This window comes from Ooceraea biroi, chromosome 4 (assembly GCF_003672135.1).
Source record: "Ooceraea biroi isolate clonal line C1 chromosome 4, Obir_v5.4, whole genome shotgun sequence".
Classification (NCBI taxonomy): domain Eukaryota; kingdom Metazoa; phylum Arthropoda; class Insecta; order Hymenoptera; family Formicidae; genus Ooceraea; species Ooceraea biroi.
The window spans coordinates 11,702,092-11,725,538 of NC_039509.1; the positions used below are offsets into that span (position 1 = coordinate 11,702,092).

A 23,447-nucleotide genomic window follows, 5' to 3' on the forward strand; every position below is an offset into this window, starting at 1 on the left:
CAAATTAATGTAGCAATCATTTGACAATTATTACACGCATTCTGTATGCAACATAATTATGTTATTACATTTTAATTTTATTATATTATCATAATTTTAAAAAAGCGCAAAAATAACCTATACACGAGATGCATCAGACAAATATGGCGCATGCGCGACCAGGATTGCGTTTGTCATCGCGGCGCAGCGCAGTGCAGCGCGACACGCGAGGAGGATACTTGCGTGGTCGTGGGGTGTGAATCGCGTAATCGCCGCGCGAGATTGACGTGTGTCATTATCCGAGGTAGTCGTGCAGCAGCATGGACAAAACGTACAAATTGAGCAGCGTGCTGCTCGGCCACACCGCGGACGTGAGGGCGGTGGCGACTTTCGCCGACGGCACCGTCGTGTCGGTCTCCCGGGACAAGACCGCGCGTGTATGGAAGCCGACCGGGTTGGTACTCGAAGCAGAAGCGATCCTCCCACACGAGAGAGTTCGCAGTATCCGACCTTGCTCTTGTACCGTCTCCTAATCGCTTTTAGCTTTATCGATAATTATCGATAATTAACTCTCGTTTGGAGAGAGAGAGAGAGAGATTTCTTTTTCCGTGCATGAGGTTATGCGTGCATCTGAATGTTGCTATTTGGGCTTATCCTTCTTCTTCTCCAGCTAAAGAATTTTTAGTTCGTGATGAAATCTTTCTGAAAAATAATTCTGTAAATTTGTAATTTGTAAAATTGTAAATTATTGTTGTAAGATATGATGTACAAATCGTTCTGAGAGAGAGCAAAATTTTTAGTTATATTGATACTCGGAGTCATTCTCAATCAAGCTTCTTCTTCGGTTTTTTTCTGTCAAATGATACAGCCACTCATGTATTTTATTAAAACCTAGAATTTTGCAGGACAGGTAACGAGTACGAGCAAAGTGCGATATTGAAGGGTCACTCCAACTTTGTCAGCTCAGTGTGCGTGATCAATCCATCGGAGAGAATTCCCAAGGGTTATATCATCACCGGCAGCAATGACAACACCATATGCGTCTACGTGGCGGATGAAACGGAGCCCGCGCATGTCATAACGACACACCAGAACACCATATGCAATTTGAGAACTGGCAAGGAGGAAGGTACATTCCTTTCAAGCTCGTGGGATCTCACTGCTAGGTTGTGGGACGTGAACGACCTCGGTAAACCACAGTCGACTCTCACGGGTCACACCGCTGCGGTATGGTGCGTGGCGGATTTATTGAGTGGTAGCATAGTGACCGGATCGGCTGACAAGCTGGTAATAGTGTGGGCGAGAGACGGTTCCATGCAACACAAGTTAACCGGGCACACCGACTGCGTCCGTGACATAGTTGACATCAAGGAGGACGAGTTTTTAACCTGCGCGAACGATGCCACGATAAGGCACTGGAACGCCAGGCTCGGCACCTGCTTAGGCACTTACTGCGGCCATGAGAATTACATCTACAGCATAGCAGCTGTGCCGAATGGCACTTACGTCTACTCGTCCGGCGAGGACAGGACTATCAGAGTATGGTATAACACGGAACTGAGTCAGACTATTGTCCTGCCGACGCAGTCGATATGGTGTATCAAACTGTTTCCGAACGGTGACATAGTTGCCGGAAGCTCCGACGGTGCGGTGAGGATATTCTCGCCCGACCCTGAGCGATACGCGAACGCGGAGATGCTGCAAGCATTTGAGAAAGAAGTGGCGAGCACCACTTTGAATGCGCAGCAAGTAATTGGGGACATCAACGTAAAAGAGTGAGTGTACTTTTTTTTTCTAGAGGGATTTTTACTTGTAAAAGGAACTAGAGAACTTTGTGCCAATGTATCGTGCACTTAACTTCCTGTTTCACAATCAACTATAATCATTTTATTACATACATTTAAATTGTATTTCAAATGAATTTTAAATTTCGTGCACAGTTTGCCAGATTCGAGAATTCTTCTACAGCCGGGCCAGCGAGACGGACAAACGAAGATTGTGAATGAGGGAGACGCAGTTAGAGCGTACAGTTGGTCGCAGAACGAGCAACGGTGGATAAAAATCGGCGACGTGATGGGTGCGACCGGTGGCACGACGGCTACTTCCGGCAAGCAATTGTACAACGGCATAGAATACGATTACGTTTTTTCGGTCGATATACAGGACGGCGTGCCGCCGTTGAAACTTCCATACAATAAGGGCGAAGATCCCTGGCACGTTGCGCAGAAATTTCTTCATGATAATAATCTCAGTCAATTATTTTTGGACCAGGTATGAATCCTCGCAACACATTTCGGTTTCTGCACACGACATTTGTGTATTTAATGATAAAAATATAATCCTTCGCATTCGTGTGTTTATCGCTTGTTGAAACGACTATTTCGGAATTCGCTAGTTTGTGAAAGGAGAAAGATAAAGTTATTGTGTACTTCGCTTCAGGTTGCAAATTTCATAGTAAAGAATTCTGAGCCAGCTCCAGTTCTGACTACTGGGTCTCAATATGTAGATCCTTTTACAGGAGGAAGCAGATACGTTCCTGGATCAGGAACGTCGTCCAGTACGCCCGACGTTACTGTTGTACAATCACCGTCGTTTAATCTTTCTTCCAACGTATCCGCATCTCCCTCTTATATACCTCACTTGAAATACTTGAAGTTAGAGCAGGCAAACCTGTCAGCTATTTTCGGTAAATAATGAGCATCGTGTCGCGGATGATCAAGAGCGGCGAGACGTAACGTAGGTTTCACATTATCCTCTTTTGACGTTGCAGAGAAGCTACGTGAGTTAAACGCCAAACAAGAAAGTATGTATAAGATACCAGACGAAAAGCTGGACGCGATAGGAAAACTCACGGACGAGCGAGTATCCGAGGAAGTCAAAGCTAGCGCTATCAGCGCGTTGAAGAGCCTGTTAGATTGGCCGAACGACACGGTCTTTCCGGCTCTTGACGTAGCGAGGCTCGCTGTGCTTCACAGGGAAATAAACGATCAATTGTGTACGGAAGAATTGCTGCCGGTCATAGGGAGGCATATCAAATCTGACGCAGCTCCATCGAATCAGATGCTCACTTTCCGACTGATAGCCAATATGTTTCAACACGAGAAAGGAGAGAAGCTTTGTCTCGACTGCAGAGACGAGATACTCAGGTCCGTGCTGAATCTGCAATCTCTCGGAAATAAAAACAATCAGGTGTGTAATCAAACGATTATCAAAATAATTGAAATAATTAAAATAAAAAGAAAGATTAAATCGCATAAAAGTGATTAATAAATTATTAAACTCATCCTTTTGATGATTCGTCGTATAATTGCATCTCAAAATAAAATGTCTTTTTTTATAAGATCATATAAAATACAAAATTAAATATAATCAAGATGGAGACAGTCTGCAAAATAAAATATTTCTTTCAGGTCGCTATATCGACGTACATGTTGAATCTGATCGTAGCGCTAAATAAATGTAACGATATGCCTGGTAAAACGAGAACTCTGAACGTGCTGTTCACTGTATTACCTCGCCTGAGTGAACCCGAAGCGATGTTCAGAGCTCTAGTTGGACTGGGAACGCTATTGGCCGCTACACCTGGTCCTGATGATCGTAACGAATTAATTAGCGCCGTACGACAGTCCGAAACTGCTTTAAATGTTCTTAGAACTCTGTCGGACAGCGCGACCGATCTCGACACGTCGAACAAGGTAGTAAACTGTTCCAAGCAGATTATGAATTTGATTATTTAATGTGTTTTAAGAGTGGTGCAATGCGATATCCAAAAATAAATTTCATTAAATCAGGGAAAAAATTGGGAAGAGAATTTTCATAATTCACACGTATGCAAACACACGTGCGCGCGCGTATATAAAAGTGATATTACTAAATAATTTAAAAAATGCACTCATACGATTGGTAATACGCGGGAAGAAAAATGGATTAATCTTGCACATGTATGCATGTTTTAGAGTTCGGTTGCTCAATCGTAAATAATAAGAAAATAAAAATACATTTTTTAATACAAGTAACATTAATCATTTAAATATATCATGTCCTTCCATTGTAATTATACTGCATATAAGTGCAGAGTAAAAGAGATTAGATTTATATAGCAATTTTTATGTAATAGGTATTGTTTTACATTTACGAATAACGTAAAGGTGTATTCAAGTGTATTATATGATTCTCAAAGCTGCTCTTTATATTCCTACGGAATAAACGTTCGTTTAGAATTGACAGCAATTTATTGATTGATTAAACTCGTGCAATCGAAATATGAAGGAGTCGATCTTAACAATTTAACTGTGCTTAATTCAAGATTAATCATTACAATTGTACAGTATTACAACCGAATAAAATAAAACAACATTTCGCGGGTGTTATTGAATATATATAATATATATCGTTTGTTTTGAAATTAGAGTAAAATATGTATTTAATGCTTCTTACGTACCTTTTAATTACATTCCATCATAATATCTTAAATGAACATGTCGGAATACAGATTTTATAATAATAGTAATAACTGAAATTATGAAGTTTCGTACATTTTTGAATTTGTAATCGATTTTTACATTGAAAGTACAAAACTGAGTTAACGTGTGATTGTACAACAGAAATGTAAGCAGAAACATCCGTTATACCTCGAGGTAATAACAATGAAAATGAATTACTATCATCACGAAGTGCAGAGATAGTATGCGCGAGCGTGCACGCATATATGCATTTTGTTTTATGAAATATTTATTAAATAGATTCATTATTAAATTTTGAACTCGGCAAATAAGAGACAATGTTACTATGCATGGAATGTAAATGATATGCTCAAATGACAATCGATTATTTATAGTTCAGGTAAGATAAGTTGTATTTCTAATGAAAATTAGTTAAAATATATGTACAACACACGATGAATATAAAATAATAATTTATATAATATACATAATATTTGATTAAATTTCTCGGGCGTCGCGGCCCAGTAAACATACAACAGACAACAGTGTAATAGTAGAATATTGTTATTACATTAACGTCAAATATATATTTCCTTAGTTGTATATCAATTTACTCCCGCAATAGCCAAGAGCTAGTAATTACCGTAACTCTTGCAGTTAATTATTACACGAAAAATAACATTCACTTGTATACACTCATATTAACTTCAATTATGCTCAATGAACAATACATGTAGTAGTATATGAAAGGTAGTTACAGTGTCAGGCCATTCTGGCTCGTTATGGGAATGTGAATGCATTTCTTCTTTTCTTCTTTTTCGTTTTTCTTTACAAAAATAACTTTCAATATATATCTGAGATATCTGTAAGATAATAGAAACAGTGCTGATTCGTACAATTCAGAATCCAATTTAGCGCTCGAGTTGTTACGCAGTATACAGCTAGATGTGTTTTCATATACGAATGCACAGGCCCAATGGTTCTCGTGTAGAAAAGTGTCTATATAAAAAATCCAAAGGGCTAACATGTTGCTGTGATGCCAGCAGAAATGTAACGTACAGGAACCATTATCTTTCAGATTTCTGTATGTAGCGATGCGTGTGATAACAGATCTGATTTTTACAACAAAATCGATTTGACGATATTTGAAAGCGTTATTTCGATACTGATGCAATTCCGTTCTTTTCGTGTCGGATTATTATCTTAATACAGTAAAAACTGTATTTAGAACATCCTGCATTACTTTCCACAATATTCTTGGATGAGAGAAAGATTTTCCTCTCATGATGTTTTCATTTGCGAGCGTTCCGTCAAAATTAATTTCGAACGGGAGATATTATTCATTAAAAGTTTTTCTCATAGAAGTTATCAAACAAATAATCCTATGATAACAGACTGGAGGTCGAAAATTATTTCCAGAATGCATGTGTCTCTACCGATAGGTAATACTAATTACTGAATTTTGCAGAATTTTTAAAGTTTCGCGTATCTCGAATTGACGAAGAATGAAATTGCGAAATAACGCCGTTCATCTATCATTCCGAATGGCTCGGACGCAAGTTCCCCTAACTCCGCCGTACCGGTGACGAGCCTGGCTTTCCTCGTGAGCAGGAGAGATTCGGAAAATGCCCTACAGAAATGCACTGATTCCTAAGATGTGTCCTTTCTTAAACTTAAGTTACTGGCATATGTACCTGAGGCGACGTGCATATACCTTTCGCGCATCCCGAAAGTCAGAGAATATTGAGTCAGTCAAAAAGTTCGGTTCGATTGTAATACGCCACATACAGACAACAATGTTAATAATGTCTATATCATATAGACAATAATGATGATTACTTGATGGTTGATGAATAATTTGTTTTTTCTACTGAATGCAACGAAGTTTTACTTTAAATTTTTTTAATGCAAAACTCGAACCGAACTTTTTGACTGACTCAATACATTTGAGGCGATTATCCTTGACGAGATAAGTCACTTCAGTGTATCGAGAAACTACGTCGAAAATTACGTTAAAGTGTCTCGAGAATTTTATCTTTTTATAAACTATCAGTTGAGAAGAAGATCAGGGGCAGATTTAAGGAACGACCGAACAGTGCAGTACGGCTTTCTTCACTCGGATTTCGGAGATTTGAAAAACACTGGTTTCAAAAAGGAAAAATCTACGTTGTGTTTAGCAACGTTGACGAAAATTTACTGGGACCATTACAAGCAAACGAACGGTCCTTTAGCAAAGAATTTCTGGAACCGTTCCAATCCGGCCTAATCGCCCACGTAGTACCTTAAATTCACCCCTGTGTATATAGAACCTCCCTCAATTTTGTACCTCGGAACTTAACATACTAAGCGGTGATGTTTACCTTCGACTAACTTGTAATTGCCTGGTGGGAACTCGTCGTTTAGAGATTACTTCGCGCATGAAATATCGCTTGCGGTAAAATAAACACAGCCTTATTAATTGAAGGATTCGGGGAAAGAAGTATTAAAATATATGTTCTAGAGAGAGAGAGAGGGCTCTCTTAAGAGAGAGAGAGCGAGAGAGACAGAAAGAGAGAGAGTGAGAGAGAGAGAGAGAGAAGTATGGCGGTACGTCATACTTCATGAGTATACAATGCCTGAATTCGATATAACTTTCGCGCACCGTTCACATCGTACATGCTAAAGGTTTCTTGGAAGCATAATGTCAAAATGTACAATTGCGATTACGCGACTGTTGCGCGATGAGAAATAACGGATCTCGTTTATAAAATACTTTCAGTGTTCACTGCTACCACAACTGAATTAATGGAGGATCGTAAATTCTGCTTCTCTTTCTATTATGGAATTGCATCAACAGTCATATCATCTAACTCTCTCCCTAAGTCACAACACGACTGCGTCATATTATCGCGATTCGACGGCGTAACGTAACGTGCCAAATCTTCATTCAAATTGAAAGTTTCAACGAGATAGACCAAGCTTCACCACTGCAGGAATACTTCGCGGCGCATGATCACTCAACGCGTACACTGAAAAGCTAAAATCGTCTAACGAAGAGATAAGACCTTTCTCTAATTGGCGATACATAATTCCCTTTTCTAAGCGTTAATCCTCTCATTCCCGCGTTATTTCTAAATTTTGACGACGCATATATCCGCATTTTACAATCCTACGCTAAGCAACACTGATCACGTAATGCTACAAGTTCGCGCAATCCCCTTAGAAATTATCTGAAAAGTTCTCGACTCGTTACAGCACGGTTAAGCTGAGTATTGAACGAGTGCTGTACGTACGTACGCGCGTTCTTAAGAGCTAATCTTAGAATTCAACTTAATCAGAGAATTTAAGTGAAATTGACGTATTTTTAGTGCGCGGCCGCATCACGGCCGCGTTTAGGAATGAGAGGCTCGACAAGAAGAAACGAGAAATTACGGAAGAGAAGTATAGGCGCACAGTAACTAACTTTGGATGCCCCTAAAAGCTACATCTTGGCATTCGCCGAACGCATCTAACGTCCTACTCTATCTGAGGATGTACCGGGAGGTGGAAGCGAGCGCTGCTTCGATGCTCGTCTCTCTTTACGTGTCAGGATGTTTTGTAAGCACGCCTAGAAAATCCCATGGCCATCCCTCAGGGTCTTCCTAAGATGACGCGTGTGATGCGGAGGGACCTAAAATTTATATTGGGTCCCCCCAGGCCCGTCTCATTCCGCCGGTGTACTCGCTGCCCACCTGTCAAACTCGATGCCCGAATCAGGACTGAGGCCCAGATCGATGGGGCTCAGGAAGCTAGGCGCCGGGCAGTTGCAAGGCCCATCGGGCCGGCACGCACCAATGCATCTCTGGTCGTTCCCCTTGCTGTTGTGTCGGTCGCCCCCTCGATCCCTCAGCTCCCGCTCGAAGCTGTGCAACTGTTCCATGAAGTGGAAATTTGGCGCGACGTTGGATTTCCTACTACGTACTAAGTTGAAAGCGTCGTTCAGGCTGAGGCTGCACTTGTGCATGAGGTAAGCCACGGTAATCGTGACGGAGCGTGACACTCCGGCCAAACAGTGAACCAGTACTCCCTTGTCTGAGCTTCGTGCTTCCTCTGAAAGATACGCAACAGATCATGGTCATCAGACATCTATCGATTACTGCGCTCTCGAAGAGATTATTTTGCAAAGTTTCTCAAAGGTTGCATCAACGCGAGGCGATTTCGCAAATCAACTGTTACCAAGAACGATAAAATATAGTATAAAATACACACCGCCGTTATCAATAATGAAAATATATATGTCGCATTGTTATATATACTCGAGATAGCTGTTGTCTAATTAATTACAAATGAAAAAGTAATTAATTAATAACTGCGTCAGCTATATTATTCCACATTTTAATATTAATAATATTAATACATTTAATGTAATTAATTAATTCGAGAATATTACGATAAAAGTGTCATGGGAAATAATGCACGTCATGACAAATTCATCTAAATGGCGTCAACAAAAAGAAGTCGAGTTGCTAACGCTGAAATATGCCGGGACAGTCAAAAGTTCCAGACCGGCTCAATAGCAATGCCAAGCCTCGCCATTCAGACTTAAGTATAGCTCTCGACCTAACCGGACATCCGTTGTTTAATTGTCTAGCGCGGCTTGCCCGCCACGTGGGAAAGTTTCTATTTAGGCGAACCTATTTATAAGAATGCCCCTTTCAGAAGCTGCGCGGGGACTTTCTTAAACAGGAAATCCTGTTTAAGAAGCGGTCCGCGAACCGAGAATCCGACGCGGAAAAAGCTCACGGCGCGATAAATAAAGCTCACGTCATTCGTATCCCATTCTCATGCCGCGCACGTTAATATAATAACGCGAGGCGTAATTCAAAAATTGTATAACAAGTATCATCTTTCGTTAATGTATGATGTAGAAGGTAGATATTAATTTTACATATTAAATATCACACGATAATGATGCAATATTCACACACGTGTTACACTTTTGCATACACATGCAAATTCTTTTCTACATTTAAATTCATGAAATTTGTATACGGATGTGTTTCTTTCAACGTATATAAAAATATTCATCTCACCCTCGACTACCATTGAATTCGCACGTATGAAAGTACTGATTTACGTTATAAGATGTGTGACGTTAAGACCGTATAGAGTACATTAAACTCTAGAAAACGAAGATGCGCGATGACGAAACGTTCATTCAAGATAGAGTAAAAGTGCAATGAGATGCCAATTAATAGCCGAGTATCACTTTTCACGTTCGCGGTTAACAGTTGACTTTATACGCGCGTTCCGCGCACCACGTTTCATGGGAAAAACAAATTGTTAATTTCTACGTTATAAATCTGCGCCGTTTTAAAAAAAAACTCAATCGTGCCATCACTCACCTATAAACTGAATAGCCTGTGGGAAGAAACTAGCTAAGTTCTGGCTCCAGTGATCGCTTATCGGTATCTGCATGTATTTTATCGAACCAGCGCTTTCAAATACATTTGGCAAATCCGGTGTTACGTTGAGTATGTATTGTATCCTATACCGCGCTAAAGCCTCGCGATCTTCACTATTAGCCGCGTTACCGAGATACAAATGAGGTAAAATTTCCACCGGAAAGTCTTTGTCTTCCTCAGGACCTGGAAATACACAAACACAAATTTATTACGATCACATTTTTACTGTTACTTGCCACTGTTGAGCTTTTATCGTATTACATTATTCATATTCTATGTCGTTTCACTGCTTCACATGATTTTCTTCAAGTAAGTATAGAATGAGAATATTTGCTCACCAACTGAATCACACGTGCTGTCACTATCAGAATCCGAATAGGACCTGGTTGGTGGAGTGGATATCCGAAGGGATCTAAGGCCCATTAGCTCGCCATCGTTATTGTCCTGACCTGGGGCACATTCACTATTAGCTTGACTACCTTCGCACCATTCTGGGTACCTATCTCTGAACGCTCCAAAACCACCTACAAGTAAACGTAACACAATAATTAGTCGAAATTATTATTCAAATTTATTTAAACTCTATCCAAAAACTTTATAACTTACGTCGAAAAATTTCAATTTAATATGTAATTTTATTTTACATTATATCAGAAAATAATTTCATTTCCAAATCTGGTAATTTGAGGAAATTTGTAAAAATAATACGTGCATTATAATGGTTGAGAAACTAGAAACTGCACATAACAACACTGAGAAAATTCAATCTAATATATCCATGTCTCTCAATTATAGACATTTTCCTAAAATACATTAATCTTGTGTTCATATATATTGACATATTTGTAATCAGTAAACTGGTTGTATTAGATAAAATATTGAATGGTTGGACAGCCTTATCTAAAGCCTGATGCAGGCAGGGTATAGAGTTAAGTGTCTGGTTTAACTGGAATGCCTCCCACATAAATCAATATTTCATTCACAACCAGTCTCTATGCTTCAGCTGTTACTTCTGGAAGCCTTTTTACACCACTGTTACTATTGTTGCATGTGTGCATACCGATGGTAATAAAATAATATAGACACAGGATTATAATTAGCAGCTATTATATGATGTTTCACATAAGATAAATTTAGAAACATTTTTTTTCAGAAACAACATATTAATTCTATATAAAAATGGTCTCTCACATACTGAGATTAACAGTTAACTTGCAAATGATTGTGATGGTAATAATTTAGCTGCAATTTTGCAGCTCCTAAATTTATATTTATCTGTAGAATTAATCATCTGGAAATAAAATAATGAGAATATTCTAGTTTTAGATTACAACAATAATAATATTAGTTTGGTCATCAAATTAGATGTTTCTGACAAGTATTAAAATTGCAGTGAATGTGTCCATGTAACAAAAATGTTTCTCTCACCGACTAAAGTGACAACTTTGCCTCCGCTGTTTCTAAGCCTCCGATTCAGCACTTGTATCGTTTCACCCTGGTGGCCTGCAGGATCCGTAGAGTCACCGATTAGTACAAATGTTCCTCTACTGTTCTCATCGCCATATAGAAACACCTCCACTCTGTTTCTCAGATCTAAGCACTTGATCGTGGACGAGAGGTCCACCTTACCAGCTGCCAGTCTCCGCAGCATGATACTGGGTATGGCCAGGGGTACCGAGCCCCTTATGTGAGCATCGGAGAAGTCAGAGTGTGCTCTGCAGTCCAGAATGAGAAGCTTGTTGGGACCATCCGGCGATCTGAGCTGTTTGAACAGCCACTCTGGACCCAGGAGGTCCTCCTCCATCGTATCACTACCTGGCATATTGCGTCTATCACTTGAACTCTTGCTCGCGCTCTTGTAACCTTCTGCCCGCCGTTAACGGACGGTGCTATCGTGCTCCGTAAACAGCTTCCAGGTGCGACGCTCCTCTCAATCACTGAGTTTCTCTCACAAAGACACTCGTGAGCCTCTGCAGCGTCGAAGTTCTGTCATCTCTAGGTACAGCACCTGCGACAAGCAACACTCACCGCGGAGATGTCAGGGCATCGTCATTGTTCCACTAGGACGACCGTACGCCAACGGGTCCTCACTCGTCGTCACTCGTGGAGCCTCTAGACGCATCGATTCCTCCGTTGCAACACCGACGCCCGACGCCGATGCCGAGGAAGTCGTGAGCCTCGTCGCGCGTTCTCCACGACGGAGCCGTGCGAGTACAGAGTGTATGTACATAAACGCGCGCGCCACGGTCCAGCAAATGCGTGCACGCGTTCCTCCACGTTCTCGTCTTCACCGAGCGTCTACTTACAATTAATATTTTACTGGATATGACGAAATGGCACTTTGAATTGAGTGGCAGAACGCGTTCCCCGGTGGCCTCATCCGGAGAACGATCGCAGCCGACGTTCACCCGTCGACGGCGCGGTCCGACGAGTTCTCACGCGTTGCCATCATTTCCTGCGACACTACGCCGTGCTGTGCGTGTGTACGTGTTGTGTATATATGTATATGTGTGCTACTCCGCCCCCTCTTCTTCCTCCCCCTCCGCTGGTCCGACCGCTGCCGCCGTCACTGTTACCGTCGTCCTCGTCGTCGTCGTCGCCGCCGCCAGTTCTCGGTTATCGATCCCTTCGTGAATCAAGACAACGCGTCCAATTAACGGCACGGCTCTGGAATGTTTACGCTCGCCGCTTGAGAAATGCATGTCCGACCGTGCACGAACGGCGCGCTCGTTCTATCTCGCGTCGGCCGGTCCTCGGCGCTCGTGCGAGCTCGGTCCGTCGTCTCGTCGGCGCGCCAGCAACGGTGGTTCCATCCTTGTCGCTCGCTCACTCGCGCGCGCACAACCGCCGCGCGCTCACTCACGCCCTCGTGCGCGTAGAACCGTCGGCGCGGCGCGTCGTTCGCGCTCGCTCGCTCCTACCTTCAGAGTGCGGGCCTCGCTAGCGCGTACGCGTCGTTGGTTTTGCGCGCGTTCCGCAATCGCCGGTTCGCCTTCCCGTGTCCGTTCATCCGATCGGACGTGCGAGCGCGTACATCCCGGCGGCCGACGTCCGTTTCCTTTCCCGCCTCACGAGTCCCACCAGCATCGCTCCGACAAGCCCGGATTCCTCGTCCCGTCACCGCGGACTTCCTTCACGAAGAGGACGACCGCCTTCTGCCTTCGACACGAAGTACGTCACAAACACCGTTCCTTCTTCCTTCTTTTTCCCGCGCTTTCCGTCTTTCCTCTTCCGTTCTCTCCTTCTGTCTCTGTCACTCTCTCGTCTCCCGTTCGTTTTCACAAATTCTCCTCTCGCCTCTTGTTCACTCGCTCGCCGCAGGCCACACCTTACCTCGAGCGTCCCTTCGTCGAGAATGGAGCAGCGGCGCTCGGTGCGCCGCGCGCAGGGAGGGAGACGCTCGTTGTGCGCCGCGATTCGCCGACGGTCACGTGAGCCCCCGTGACTGGCCAATCGCCACGCGGGCTGACGTCAGTTCATTGACAAAAGATGTTTTCATTAACGAGGCGTGGGTAGTGGATGGGTCGGGGGTCGGTGCCGACTGAGCCGTCGTTGAAGCGGCCAGAGTGGCTTCATATCGCGGCGGAGGAGGGGAATGGCAGCGGTGGCACCGCGCGCTACACGCGCACTCTCTCACGCGTGCGTTGGCGTGTATTATCACGAGCCGTGCACAAAAGAGAGAGAGAGAGTGAATCGCGTATATCGTCCCGTACCGACATGCACGCACACTCGCCTGCACGTGCTGCTCGTCAACAGGGCCGACATCAGGAACCCCGTCACCCTGGATTGGACGGTTAGCTCCTTCTCAATCCGACTCTGTCTTCCGTCTTTCTTGATCGAATCAATATCGTCGCTTTTCTCCCGTTATCTGTTCAGCCCCGTATAGGTATCAATGCAATTAGCTCTTCCCAGCCACGCGGAATATCTTGACCTGGTCTTGCGACTGTGCAGCGTTACGTCCAGTCGGTCTACGATGTTATCCGACATCCGTCATCGAGATAGTCTAGCGGAATAGTAATTATTTGTAAACAATGTAATTCTTATCGCAACGCCTGTGTCTCCGATCGATAAATCGCGATATCGCGGTACCACGACGGTTGTGTAATGGTATTGACGTAGCCTCGTAGTACTAAACTGGTGTAGCGCGCACGTAGTACTATACTCGGTAACGACTTGCCAGATATATGACAAACAATGACCTCACAGGATCAATTTCGGCTTTGTGAAAGCACACGCCTGTAACGTAAGCTCGTGCATCCGCATATTGGGTGTGAGCGATGCTGAAGAAGCGAAATTACATGATTACATAACGTAATGATGATTGATGATATCAATAATATTAATCTCCGTGAACTTTTCAATTCTAATTGGATGACATGCACGATATATTCTGCATGCATGATGTATTCTGCGATACAGAATTTAAATATATTCGACACGCGTGTAGCAGTTGTTATTAAAAGCTGGAGCAATTTATTTTGAAGAGAATTATCCGGACACGAATAGCTGCGCCCGATTAAAATGGAACATATTCCGACACTTCCATGGCGCAAATATAAATAAAATCTTATCTTAGTTACACGTCAACAGATTCTTCAGTCGAGACATGATCAGCAAGCTACTGAAGGCTTTAAAAATTCCGACAACTGCGGGGATGAAATGAAATATTCAACGAATCAAACAATCAAAAATTTTTATTCCAATCATTTGCAAGTAGCACCATTCCGTCTATGAAATTGTGTCCAGTATTCAATATTAAAACAATGTACACGGCCATACGCGCGGCAATTGCAGTTGAAGGGCTTGAAGTAAAGCACACGGGAGGACGTGCCATCGGGTGATACGGCCTTGGCCCTTGCCGTATACACGAAGCCTGTCCTCGGTTCACCCGTTCACCGCGCTCGGCTCAGCTCGGCTCACTCGCACCCTCTCTTTCTCTCTTTCTCTTTCCCTCTATTTCCCTCTCTTTTACTTGTTCATTCTCTCTCCCACCCTTTCACTCTCTCTCTCTCTCTCTCTCTCTCTTTCTCTCTCCCAAGGGGACACGACAGCCTATCAGACGGCTGTGCCAGGCGTGGGTCGGCATTCCATTCATTTGGGCGGCTGTCGTTGAAGATTTTCGCGTTCGATCACGAGGCGGTCGGCGCGGGGTTGCTTTATCCCGCTTAAGCGCTCGTTACCTCCTCGGTGAGTGACTACGAGGGGTGCAAGGGGTGATGCCAGGAGAGGGATGGAACGGTGCGGGGGGACGAGAGGTGGAGAGAAACGGGAGAGAATGGGGGCTGATACGGGGCGAGAAGGGAGGTCGGAAAAGGGCCGCGGGCGTCTGTGACCTTCCGTGGGTATCCGACGCGTGTCGACGAATTGAATTCAATCCGCGTGGGTGCCGGATAAGGTGAGCACCCGGTACCACCCGCCCTCCACCGCGCGCGCGCACACATCCCTTTCACTCCCGTCCCTAACGTCAATAACGCTTGGAGTTGCGGAGGCTTTAACATTAAAATGGAAAAGGCTAGCCATAGTCGAAATATCCTTTCCGTAGGAACCCTACGATTTGTTTGATATCGATTTCCGGTGTGATCGGCATAACTTGACTCACCCGAGTATTCCTGTGTAAAGGAGGAGAGTCAGGGTGTTTGAAATCTTGACTGTTTTTAAAGAGATGTAGGAATCTTTGCTGTGCGTGATTATTTATGGAATTTGTGCCTTTATTCCAAATATTTGAAACTTAAATATATATTTAATAATTTACAAAATCCAGAATATTTAATTTGATAGATCAAAGGCACTATTTATCTCTCTCACGTTATTATTTTCTTCTTTATGCATTCGTTGTAACTGAAACTTTACAGTTTTTATTTTAAAATAGTTATATAAAGGACACGATATTAATTATATAATTTGATTTTTATGAAGTTGACTTAAATATTGCCCAAAATTTTTATTCAGAAGTAGCGTCACGGTAAGAATGCATACATGTGCTATACGATTTGCACCTACATTTCTCTCAACAATGTGCAGAGAAATGTTTGATGCGTCACAATGAAATACGTGGGAGCAGCACAGGAATTCTAAATAGAAATAACAGAGAAACATGGCTAATTGTGAGACACGGAGACGATTATTTTCCCCTGATTACTATACTCTCTCCTTGTCCATTCTCTCCTCTTTCTACAGCCTACGCCAGCTATTACGGAACTGCAATTAAAAATTAACAGAAGAGCCCGGACGTGGGCGAGTCGCGGCGCTATTAGTACGCGGCGAAAGGTCTTGCACGATGAATTCGTAACAAAATCCCATGGGAGAGTAATTGGAAAATTCATAAGCGCTCATGGATACCTCTAAAACTGATTCCAGGAAATTATGCTATCTGATCGTAAAATGTAATTATAATTTGCGTCACGGATGTAGGCTTTTGTGTGGTTGCCGATAATTATTATCACAAATTCTATTTTAAAGACATTAAAAACAATCAACGATAAGTGGAAATTTATTATAATATTGCGACGGACAGCTATTCTATTAAACATTGTTACTCCAATCAGAATTTTATTAAACGTTTACCGTTTACCAGAAATATCCACGTATGTTATCCTGTCAATATAAATTATTAGACGAGAGATGCGCTTCGGGATACTGATACTTTTAACGCATTTACGAACTTTTTTTGAATTATTTATGAAGAGGCAAATAAAAACTGTTTGAAAAGCCAGAAAGTGAGATGATGAAATAATAAAAATGTCGAATAACATAATAATTGTATAGAACACACATACATGCACATAATTGCTCATTCTTACTTGCTCGTTTTCCGTGAACTCAAAATACATAATTGTAGTGCATCAAAAATTTGAAACTTTCGTACTGATTACTAGTATCAGTTTTATTTTCCGGGTTGAAGCTGCTTTTTTCACTTTGGTTTCGTGAATATTTCAGTTCATTTTATCAGAGCGCAAGAAGTAATCTGATACTGAGTTGCTTCTCGGTAAGTATCCCTATATGTAGGTGAAATATTAATGAGGGTTAGCAAAAGAAAGGAGGGAAATTTGGTTTGCCAATCCAATTTTTTAAGAATCCGAGAGGATGGCTTGTCATATTGGATTGGTATTTAGTTCATTATTTCTATTGAAATTGCTGGAATGTTCGTAAATTTCGTAAGATATCCTGTATTTTCTAGGAAAATAGGTGTTAGTCTTGGCTAACAGTGAAGATTGATCGAATAAGATTTTGTATTTGGTTTTCAAATTATGTTCTACCAGTGTTGACAGTTGTGTATTTTAGTCTGCAGTTTAATATTCTTTTATGCGTGCTCACCATTCTTCGTGTTTCTATGTAGACTTTACCACAAAAGCAGGGGATTTTGTAAGCTCTATTGAGAGCGTTTTGCCTTTCAGATTATTAAGGAGTTGTCCTATTTTTGTCGATGGTTTGTAAAGCGAATTGAGATGTTCAAAGTGACAGAAAACGCGGCTGCAACCCGGAAATTAAAACTAATAATTTCTACATATTATTTTATTTTATCGAGCGGAGATATTTATACTCTCGGCGGAAATTTGGCTCAGCAAGAACGGGTATTTTCTTCTACTTTGGTACTATGTTCTCGTATACTTATGACGTACATGGCCGTTTTAGCGATACGGCACACTGACACGATATCATGCCTCAATCGCGACCTTTCTGAAAATAAAGCATTCTCACTTGCTATCTGATGTCAAGCTTGGGAGTAGTATTCTACTTGTCCGCTGATGCAAATCCATGCTATGACGCTCCACGTGGGCGTCATAAGCACGAATGCAGAGAGATCGCCTATTGCGCAATTGCAATCGATAGATCAAACGTTATACAATACTTTTGTGCGAACCAACACTGCGCGGTACCACAATTTGTCCGCGATCTGTTCGCGCAAACGTCACTCCTCTCGAAAGGAATTGTAACAATCGCGTGGTGGTCGCAAAAATCGAAATTCTGAGATAACTTAAACAGGCAAGCTGAAATAATCATTGTTATTACTTCCGTTTAAATGACATTATAAAGTTGTAATATAGGCCAGCGTGCATATTTATAACGTACGTTTTTACAGCAGTGAGTGGCATATCGGGATCTAAAAACAGAGTTTTATTGAATCGCCAGTTGAAAGGTGGATAATCAGCACGGAAATTTAGACAACGAATAAAACATTCTATTTTTTCTATCTCTTTTCCAAAAAGAAAAAACACAAGAATTGATTTGTCGATGTGGAATGCATTTTTTTATTGCGCTAATTAAAGTTTCTTTAAATAATATCTGCGCATTTCAAAGTAATGTCCAATATGTCTGTCAAACAACAGCATCGTCAGTTAATAAAAATCGCTTAAGAACTTTAGCGTTAAATTGAGAATGGACGATTTAAAATGGAATCACACGCTTGCAGCTTGATGTATACGCGATGCTGTAACTGAATATTCGCATTGAATCGAGTCGATTCTCACTCATTTCCACGAGAAAAAAAAACAGCCAGTGCTTTCTCTCATTATCATCGTAGAATGGCAAACGCAGACAGTAAACATTAAACTAATTAGTCGGTAACGTTACTTCACTAACACAGGAAAGAAAATCTATTACGTAAAGCAAACGAGTTTCCGAGTAGAAAGATGAAAGTGCAGTAGAACGTCTCTCTAATACTGAAATAACGAATGTTTTTAATATCTTGATGCTATTTTTACAGCAACCGTGATAATTACAAATTTATAGAAAAAAAATATTAATTATATCATTAGAATTTATAACTAGCTCATTTTATAAAAATTCATATTAAACCTCGTTTCTTTAGACAACCTGCGATATCAAAATGTTAGCGATACATGCTTCTGTCGGAAAGATCAAAAAGAAAAAAAGTTTTCCGTGACAGAATGAGCAATAATGATTTATGAAGAGGGGTAAAGTACAATCCGTGCTATCGCTCTCGCTATGAAAAATCGCGCATTAATCCCAGTCGAATTGATCCGTGCGATAAACCTACAGGATGAGAAGAAAGTCGCGAAAAGTGGCGGCATGACTTACGGAGGTGCACGTTACGGCAGACCGCCGGTTACGACAGATAATACGTACGGCGACTTGACGTAAGCGGTACCTGCTGATGACCTTAACAGATGTGTGTATATATATACATAACAGGCATGTCCATTATTTCGCGATGCGGTCGGAAGCCTCGGGGTCGCGCGAGCGTTGCTCAATCACGATTCTGCGAGCATACGCGGCCTCCCGTCGACGGGCACGTCGTATTTTTCTCACAATCCTACGCTCCGAGATTACTATGGAGGGACGGCTACGTGGGCAGCCGCGATATACGGCGCGACAGAATGCAAAAATAAAAACGAGAACCACGGACGAGCAAGAAATGAGATATAATATTGATGATACACGCACGATAAGATAACAACTGCAGGAAGTGGCCGATTAGTTACACGTGACCGAAAGATAAAACGGATGCGTGGTCATGTGATTGTTGCATAATGCAGTAAAAGCGCTCCGCTGTGTGTTCGTGCGTTCTTCCTCCTTTGCGCGTCTCGTGCAGCTGTGAAATCCATTTTCGCGCGAGCCACTGTCGGGATTAATTTCGCTGAAGTCGAAAAAAATCTGAAAAATGTACTGTTACAACGGCGGGCTCGTCGTTCGGACTAGCCACGGAGTGCATCTACGGCGCCAAAGAGTTTCTCGGTGGTCCCGCGAGCGAGTCTCGGGGCCTTATCGACGTTACTTACCGTAACGAGCGGATAACGTGCAACAAGGTCGATGGAAGCTACGACCGGTTTCATAATTCATTTTACGCTTATGTCTCACTCGCGGACGTGTTTCATTCATCGCCATAAGGAAACGTGGTGTGTAACGAGGAATTATATTGGCCTGCGACAGTCTCAGCCAGTCAGTCGCGAACGCGCGCGCGCGCTGCGCGAGCTCTATGCAAGATAGTAGTATTTCTACTCGTAGTCCATTCAGACGTTTCCGTCGACCCAACCTACCGTTACGTTCTATGAATCGGGATCGTCGTCGTCCTCGTCGTCGTCGTCCTCGTCGTCGTCGTTGTCCGGGGGGGTGGCGGCGGCGGTGGCGACGCTGGTAGTAGCGGCGGTGTGCTTTTCTTTTATTGACCTACCCGCTCTCTTGCCTCGCGAGGAAGAGCCTCACGCGCCTCATTGAGTATCGACGAGACGCTCGCGCGTAAAAGCATTTAATAAAAGGATCCTCACTCGCGGATCGTATAGGAATCCGCTCGACGATGTCCGAAGCGACGAGGTCTCGCTTCACGGGCGATTTGCCCGATACCGGGATTTGCACAAACGATCTGCTCGGATCTGGATCCGCTCACGTACGCGAGAGCGTATCTGGTGGCGTATTTTTAAACGGTGATCTCAGTACGCGCTGCCATTTAATCGCGCGGTAACTGACCAGCCGCAATATGCGCGCGTAGTGAAGGAAGGAGCAGGCAGCCGTTGTAGATAAACTCGTTGGGTTGGTTGAGGCCGTTCAAGTACGAGACGAGGAATCGAGAGATTGAAATCTGTTCTCTCTCTCTTTCTCTCTTTCTCTCTTTCTCTCCGTGTAACGATTCAATCAATTTTCAGTCAGGTTTTGTCGAAAAAGTGTTGTCACCGTTATTTATATTGGTGTAAATTCTATATTTGAATTATACAAATGCTGCAATAATGTTCCCTGCTTTTCAAAAAAAATATATTTTATATAACGAATACAGTAATAAACGTTGATTTTCGAGGGACAAATTTTTATAATTGTGTTGCACGATGTTTAAATCGTTTGTGTGTGCATTCATGTTAAGAGACATCAATTTTTATTATACTTTTACTTTAATATCTTTCTGAACATTTATTTTTTATGATTATAAATCGTTAATTGCAATCTATTTATCGCGGTGTAAAAAGAGATGACATGTATAATTTATGAAACTGCTGTGAACAACAGCACGAGCTATATTTATTATCTATAAAAAGCGGAAACATGAACGATTCCTAGCTGCATGTAAAAGTCCGGCGTAGTTCTTGCGGGCCATGAGGTTCGCATTTGCAGTTCGAGACGACTTGTTCGAGGAAGTGAAACATCCGCAGGAAACGTTTCAGTTGCTTCTGCCTGAGGCAAAGCCGTCCTGAAGTTTCAACGTTTCCACGAGCCCGAAACTGCGAGCGTGCATAATTTCGTTCGCTCGGATCTGCTTGATGTCAGAGAACGCCACATTCAAACAAATCCTCTTTCATCATAAAACCTACAAAAGATTCACAAAACCTACCGAAACATGATCTTTTAAGTTACACAACTTTTTCATTGTCCTTTCCAGACAATTGATTCATTAATTAAGCAGTGCACGCTCACTCGCATGTAAAAGTGATTTTAGCAAAACCTCTGTCATTTTTTTGAGCATTATTTTTTACCGGAATAGACTTCATTAGTGCAAATTTCAAAATGCAGATGCAATTACGCTTTCCTCGAGTTTCGTAATCGTTCTGTCGTAAAAACGAGCGAGCAACGAGCTTTTCCAGAGAGCGCTCGGTCTTTATGACTCAAAATTACACGGCTGGGCTAGAAATAAATTTTTTTTTAACGTGCGTAGCCTGGAAAAAGACGAGGCACATCGATGGCGAATCGCGATATCTATTTTTGCCCGTGAGTTTGCCGTAGTGGAAAACAAGGTCGTTCACCCGGGCTACGAGTGCCGGTGGATCGATATAATCCGTGCAAGAAAATGAATTCATCATGCACGAGAGAGATCGTCCCGTGGCTTTCGTCCTTTGAGGGAATTTTGAGGGACGACTGCAACTGTTGCATCGATTCGATCTTTTTTTAATCCACTCGTAAATTTCGATCGTAAACTTGCCCCTCTTCCTCATTTATTTATCTCTCCCGTGTTAAGAGTCACCCGACGAAATTTCGCGTCGCGCGTTTTCCGAACGTATCCCGAATTACAAATCACGTTATCTGGCATCGTTCATGATTCTTAAACGACGTGACACACGTATACGCACGAGTGCGCGAGTGCACGCACCGGAAGCGACACCCGCCGACTCGCACCATCGTACGCGCGTGCACGTGCGTGAGTGCATTCGCGCTGCAGCGCTGCGTGTGCGAGAGTGTGCACGCGCGTGTGCGTGACCACCACTACGAAAGGCGGCCCCAGGTTGACAGGAAATGGTTCGAGATAAGATAATGAGGCCCCCCTCGCCTCCTCACCGCATCCGGCAGCTTTCTTTGCAGCTCCGGGCTCTCGTATGCGTTATAAAAGGCTTCTTTATGCACCACTTACAGAGACAGGTACGAACGTACCGGAATTCGTGGCGCGAAGGACTGCCGACGCATCTTGCGACTGTCCGCGCCATAAAATCCGGGAGGAATACATCAATAAATAAGAACAGGTTGATAAACAAAAAGGAAATATATAACGTGACGTACCTATAAATATCGAATATAGTGATAATAAATAATCTGTAGTATGAAAACAATATTTCATCGGCGCTTCCAAGAAAAAGTATCCACGTGGAAAATGATCGTGCAATGCCGTCGAACCGATGATACAGGTCGCACACATTTCTCTCCGTTTAAAAACCAAAGGCGAGTTTTTGTTGTCCGTCCGGCACATTTATTTATAAGATCCTTCTCCCATCTTTTTATCCGAGTTCGTTTTTACGGCGCCTTAAATAAAAGTTTATTACGTGTCGGGATAATCACCGCGCACGGCAAAGTAACACACACTCACTCACACATGTGCTATATATCTTATATATATGTATATATAGATTTATTTTGACGCATTTTTATTTTACCTCGCACACCACGTCATTCTCTGCCGAACGCGATAGCAATAAGTGCGCAAAGTGCGATGACACAGAATGCGCGCGGCGAGTTTCGCGCGTCGAGAGTACGCTGAAAATGCTAAGCCTTCATTTTTAATGACGACAGATAGCCGCCGCGCGCGTTTGTCGAGATTCGTCAGAGCTGCCGTGACTAATCGCATCCTGTTGTCACTGATAACGAGAAAGGAATGGATAAAACTGTGGCAGACGCGCTCGGCTCTCATGAACAAATAGGTATGAGCATCGACCACGGCCGTCACGTTGGCCAGCAATCACGCGTTACTCCGATTTATGCTGGCGTTTGCGGAAATCCCAACTTAACTGACATTTTACACAAAGTACACGTGCGATTAATTATCGCGGAACCTCTGACTCATTTTTATCGCTCTTACGAAATATCGCTTTGTTCTCGATATTACTGCGCGAAATAGCTCTCATGATACGCCTGCAGCGAAATAAATATGCGATATTCAGTTACATGTAATATTTACACGAGAAGCAGAGAATGTACGTGTATGTATGTGTATATACCTATAATATATTTGTGCACACGTTATTGCAATTACTAGTAAAATATTGAACGTGAAATTGACACAGCAGACTGCAGATTGCAATTTCAAAGAGCAACTGATTTCTCCGCAAATACTCCATATTTCCAAAAACATGTGATGCATTTTTGTGAAGTCGTTCATTACCTTTCAACCTACGTGATCACTGAGGAATACGAGTTTACAATTTTCCAGAGATCAGTTAAATGTGGAGCTAAT

General features: G+C 42.6%; 2 protein-coding genes across 2 annotated transcripts; one reads left to right on the plus strand and one right to left on the minus strand.

The window, feature by feature from the left end:
* Positions 1 to 299: 299 nt before the first annotated feature.
* LOC105284355 (phospholipase A-2-activating protein) lies at positions 300 to 4,203 on the plus strand. The gene is made up of 6 exons (XM_011347764.3): positions 300 to 433; positions 885 to 1,754; positions 1,920 to 2,250; positions 2,419 to 2,665; positions 2,750 to 3,168; positions 3,390 to 4,203. Exons 1-6 carry the CDS (start codon positions 300 to 302, stop codon positions 3,714 to 3,716), a joined length of 2,328 nt encoding a protein of 775 aa, XP_011346066.2. The 3' UTR covers positions 3,717 to 4,203.
* Positions 4,204 to 4,816: 613 nt separating this feature from the next.
* LOC105284356 (dual specificity protein phosphatase Mpk3) lies at positions 4,817 to 13,220 on the minus strand. Its single transcript, XM_011347765.3, has 4 exons — positions 11,273 to 13,220; positions 10,183 to 10,368; positions 9,785 to 10,027; positions 4,817 to 8,489 (listed from the first exon to the last, which is right to left on the minus strand). Exons 1-4 carry the CDS (start codon positions 11,664 to 11,666, stop codon positions 8,104 to 8,106), a joined length of 1,209 nt encoding a protein of 402 aa, XP_011346067.1. The 5' UTR covers positions 11,667 to 13,220; the 3' UTR covers positions 4,817 to 8,103.
* Between the last annotated feature and the right edge of the window lie 10,227 nt (positions 13,221 to 23,447).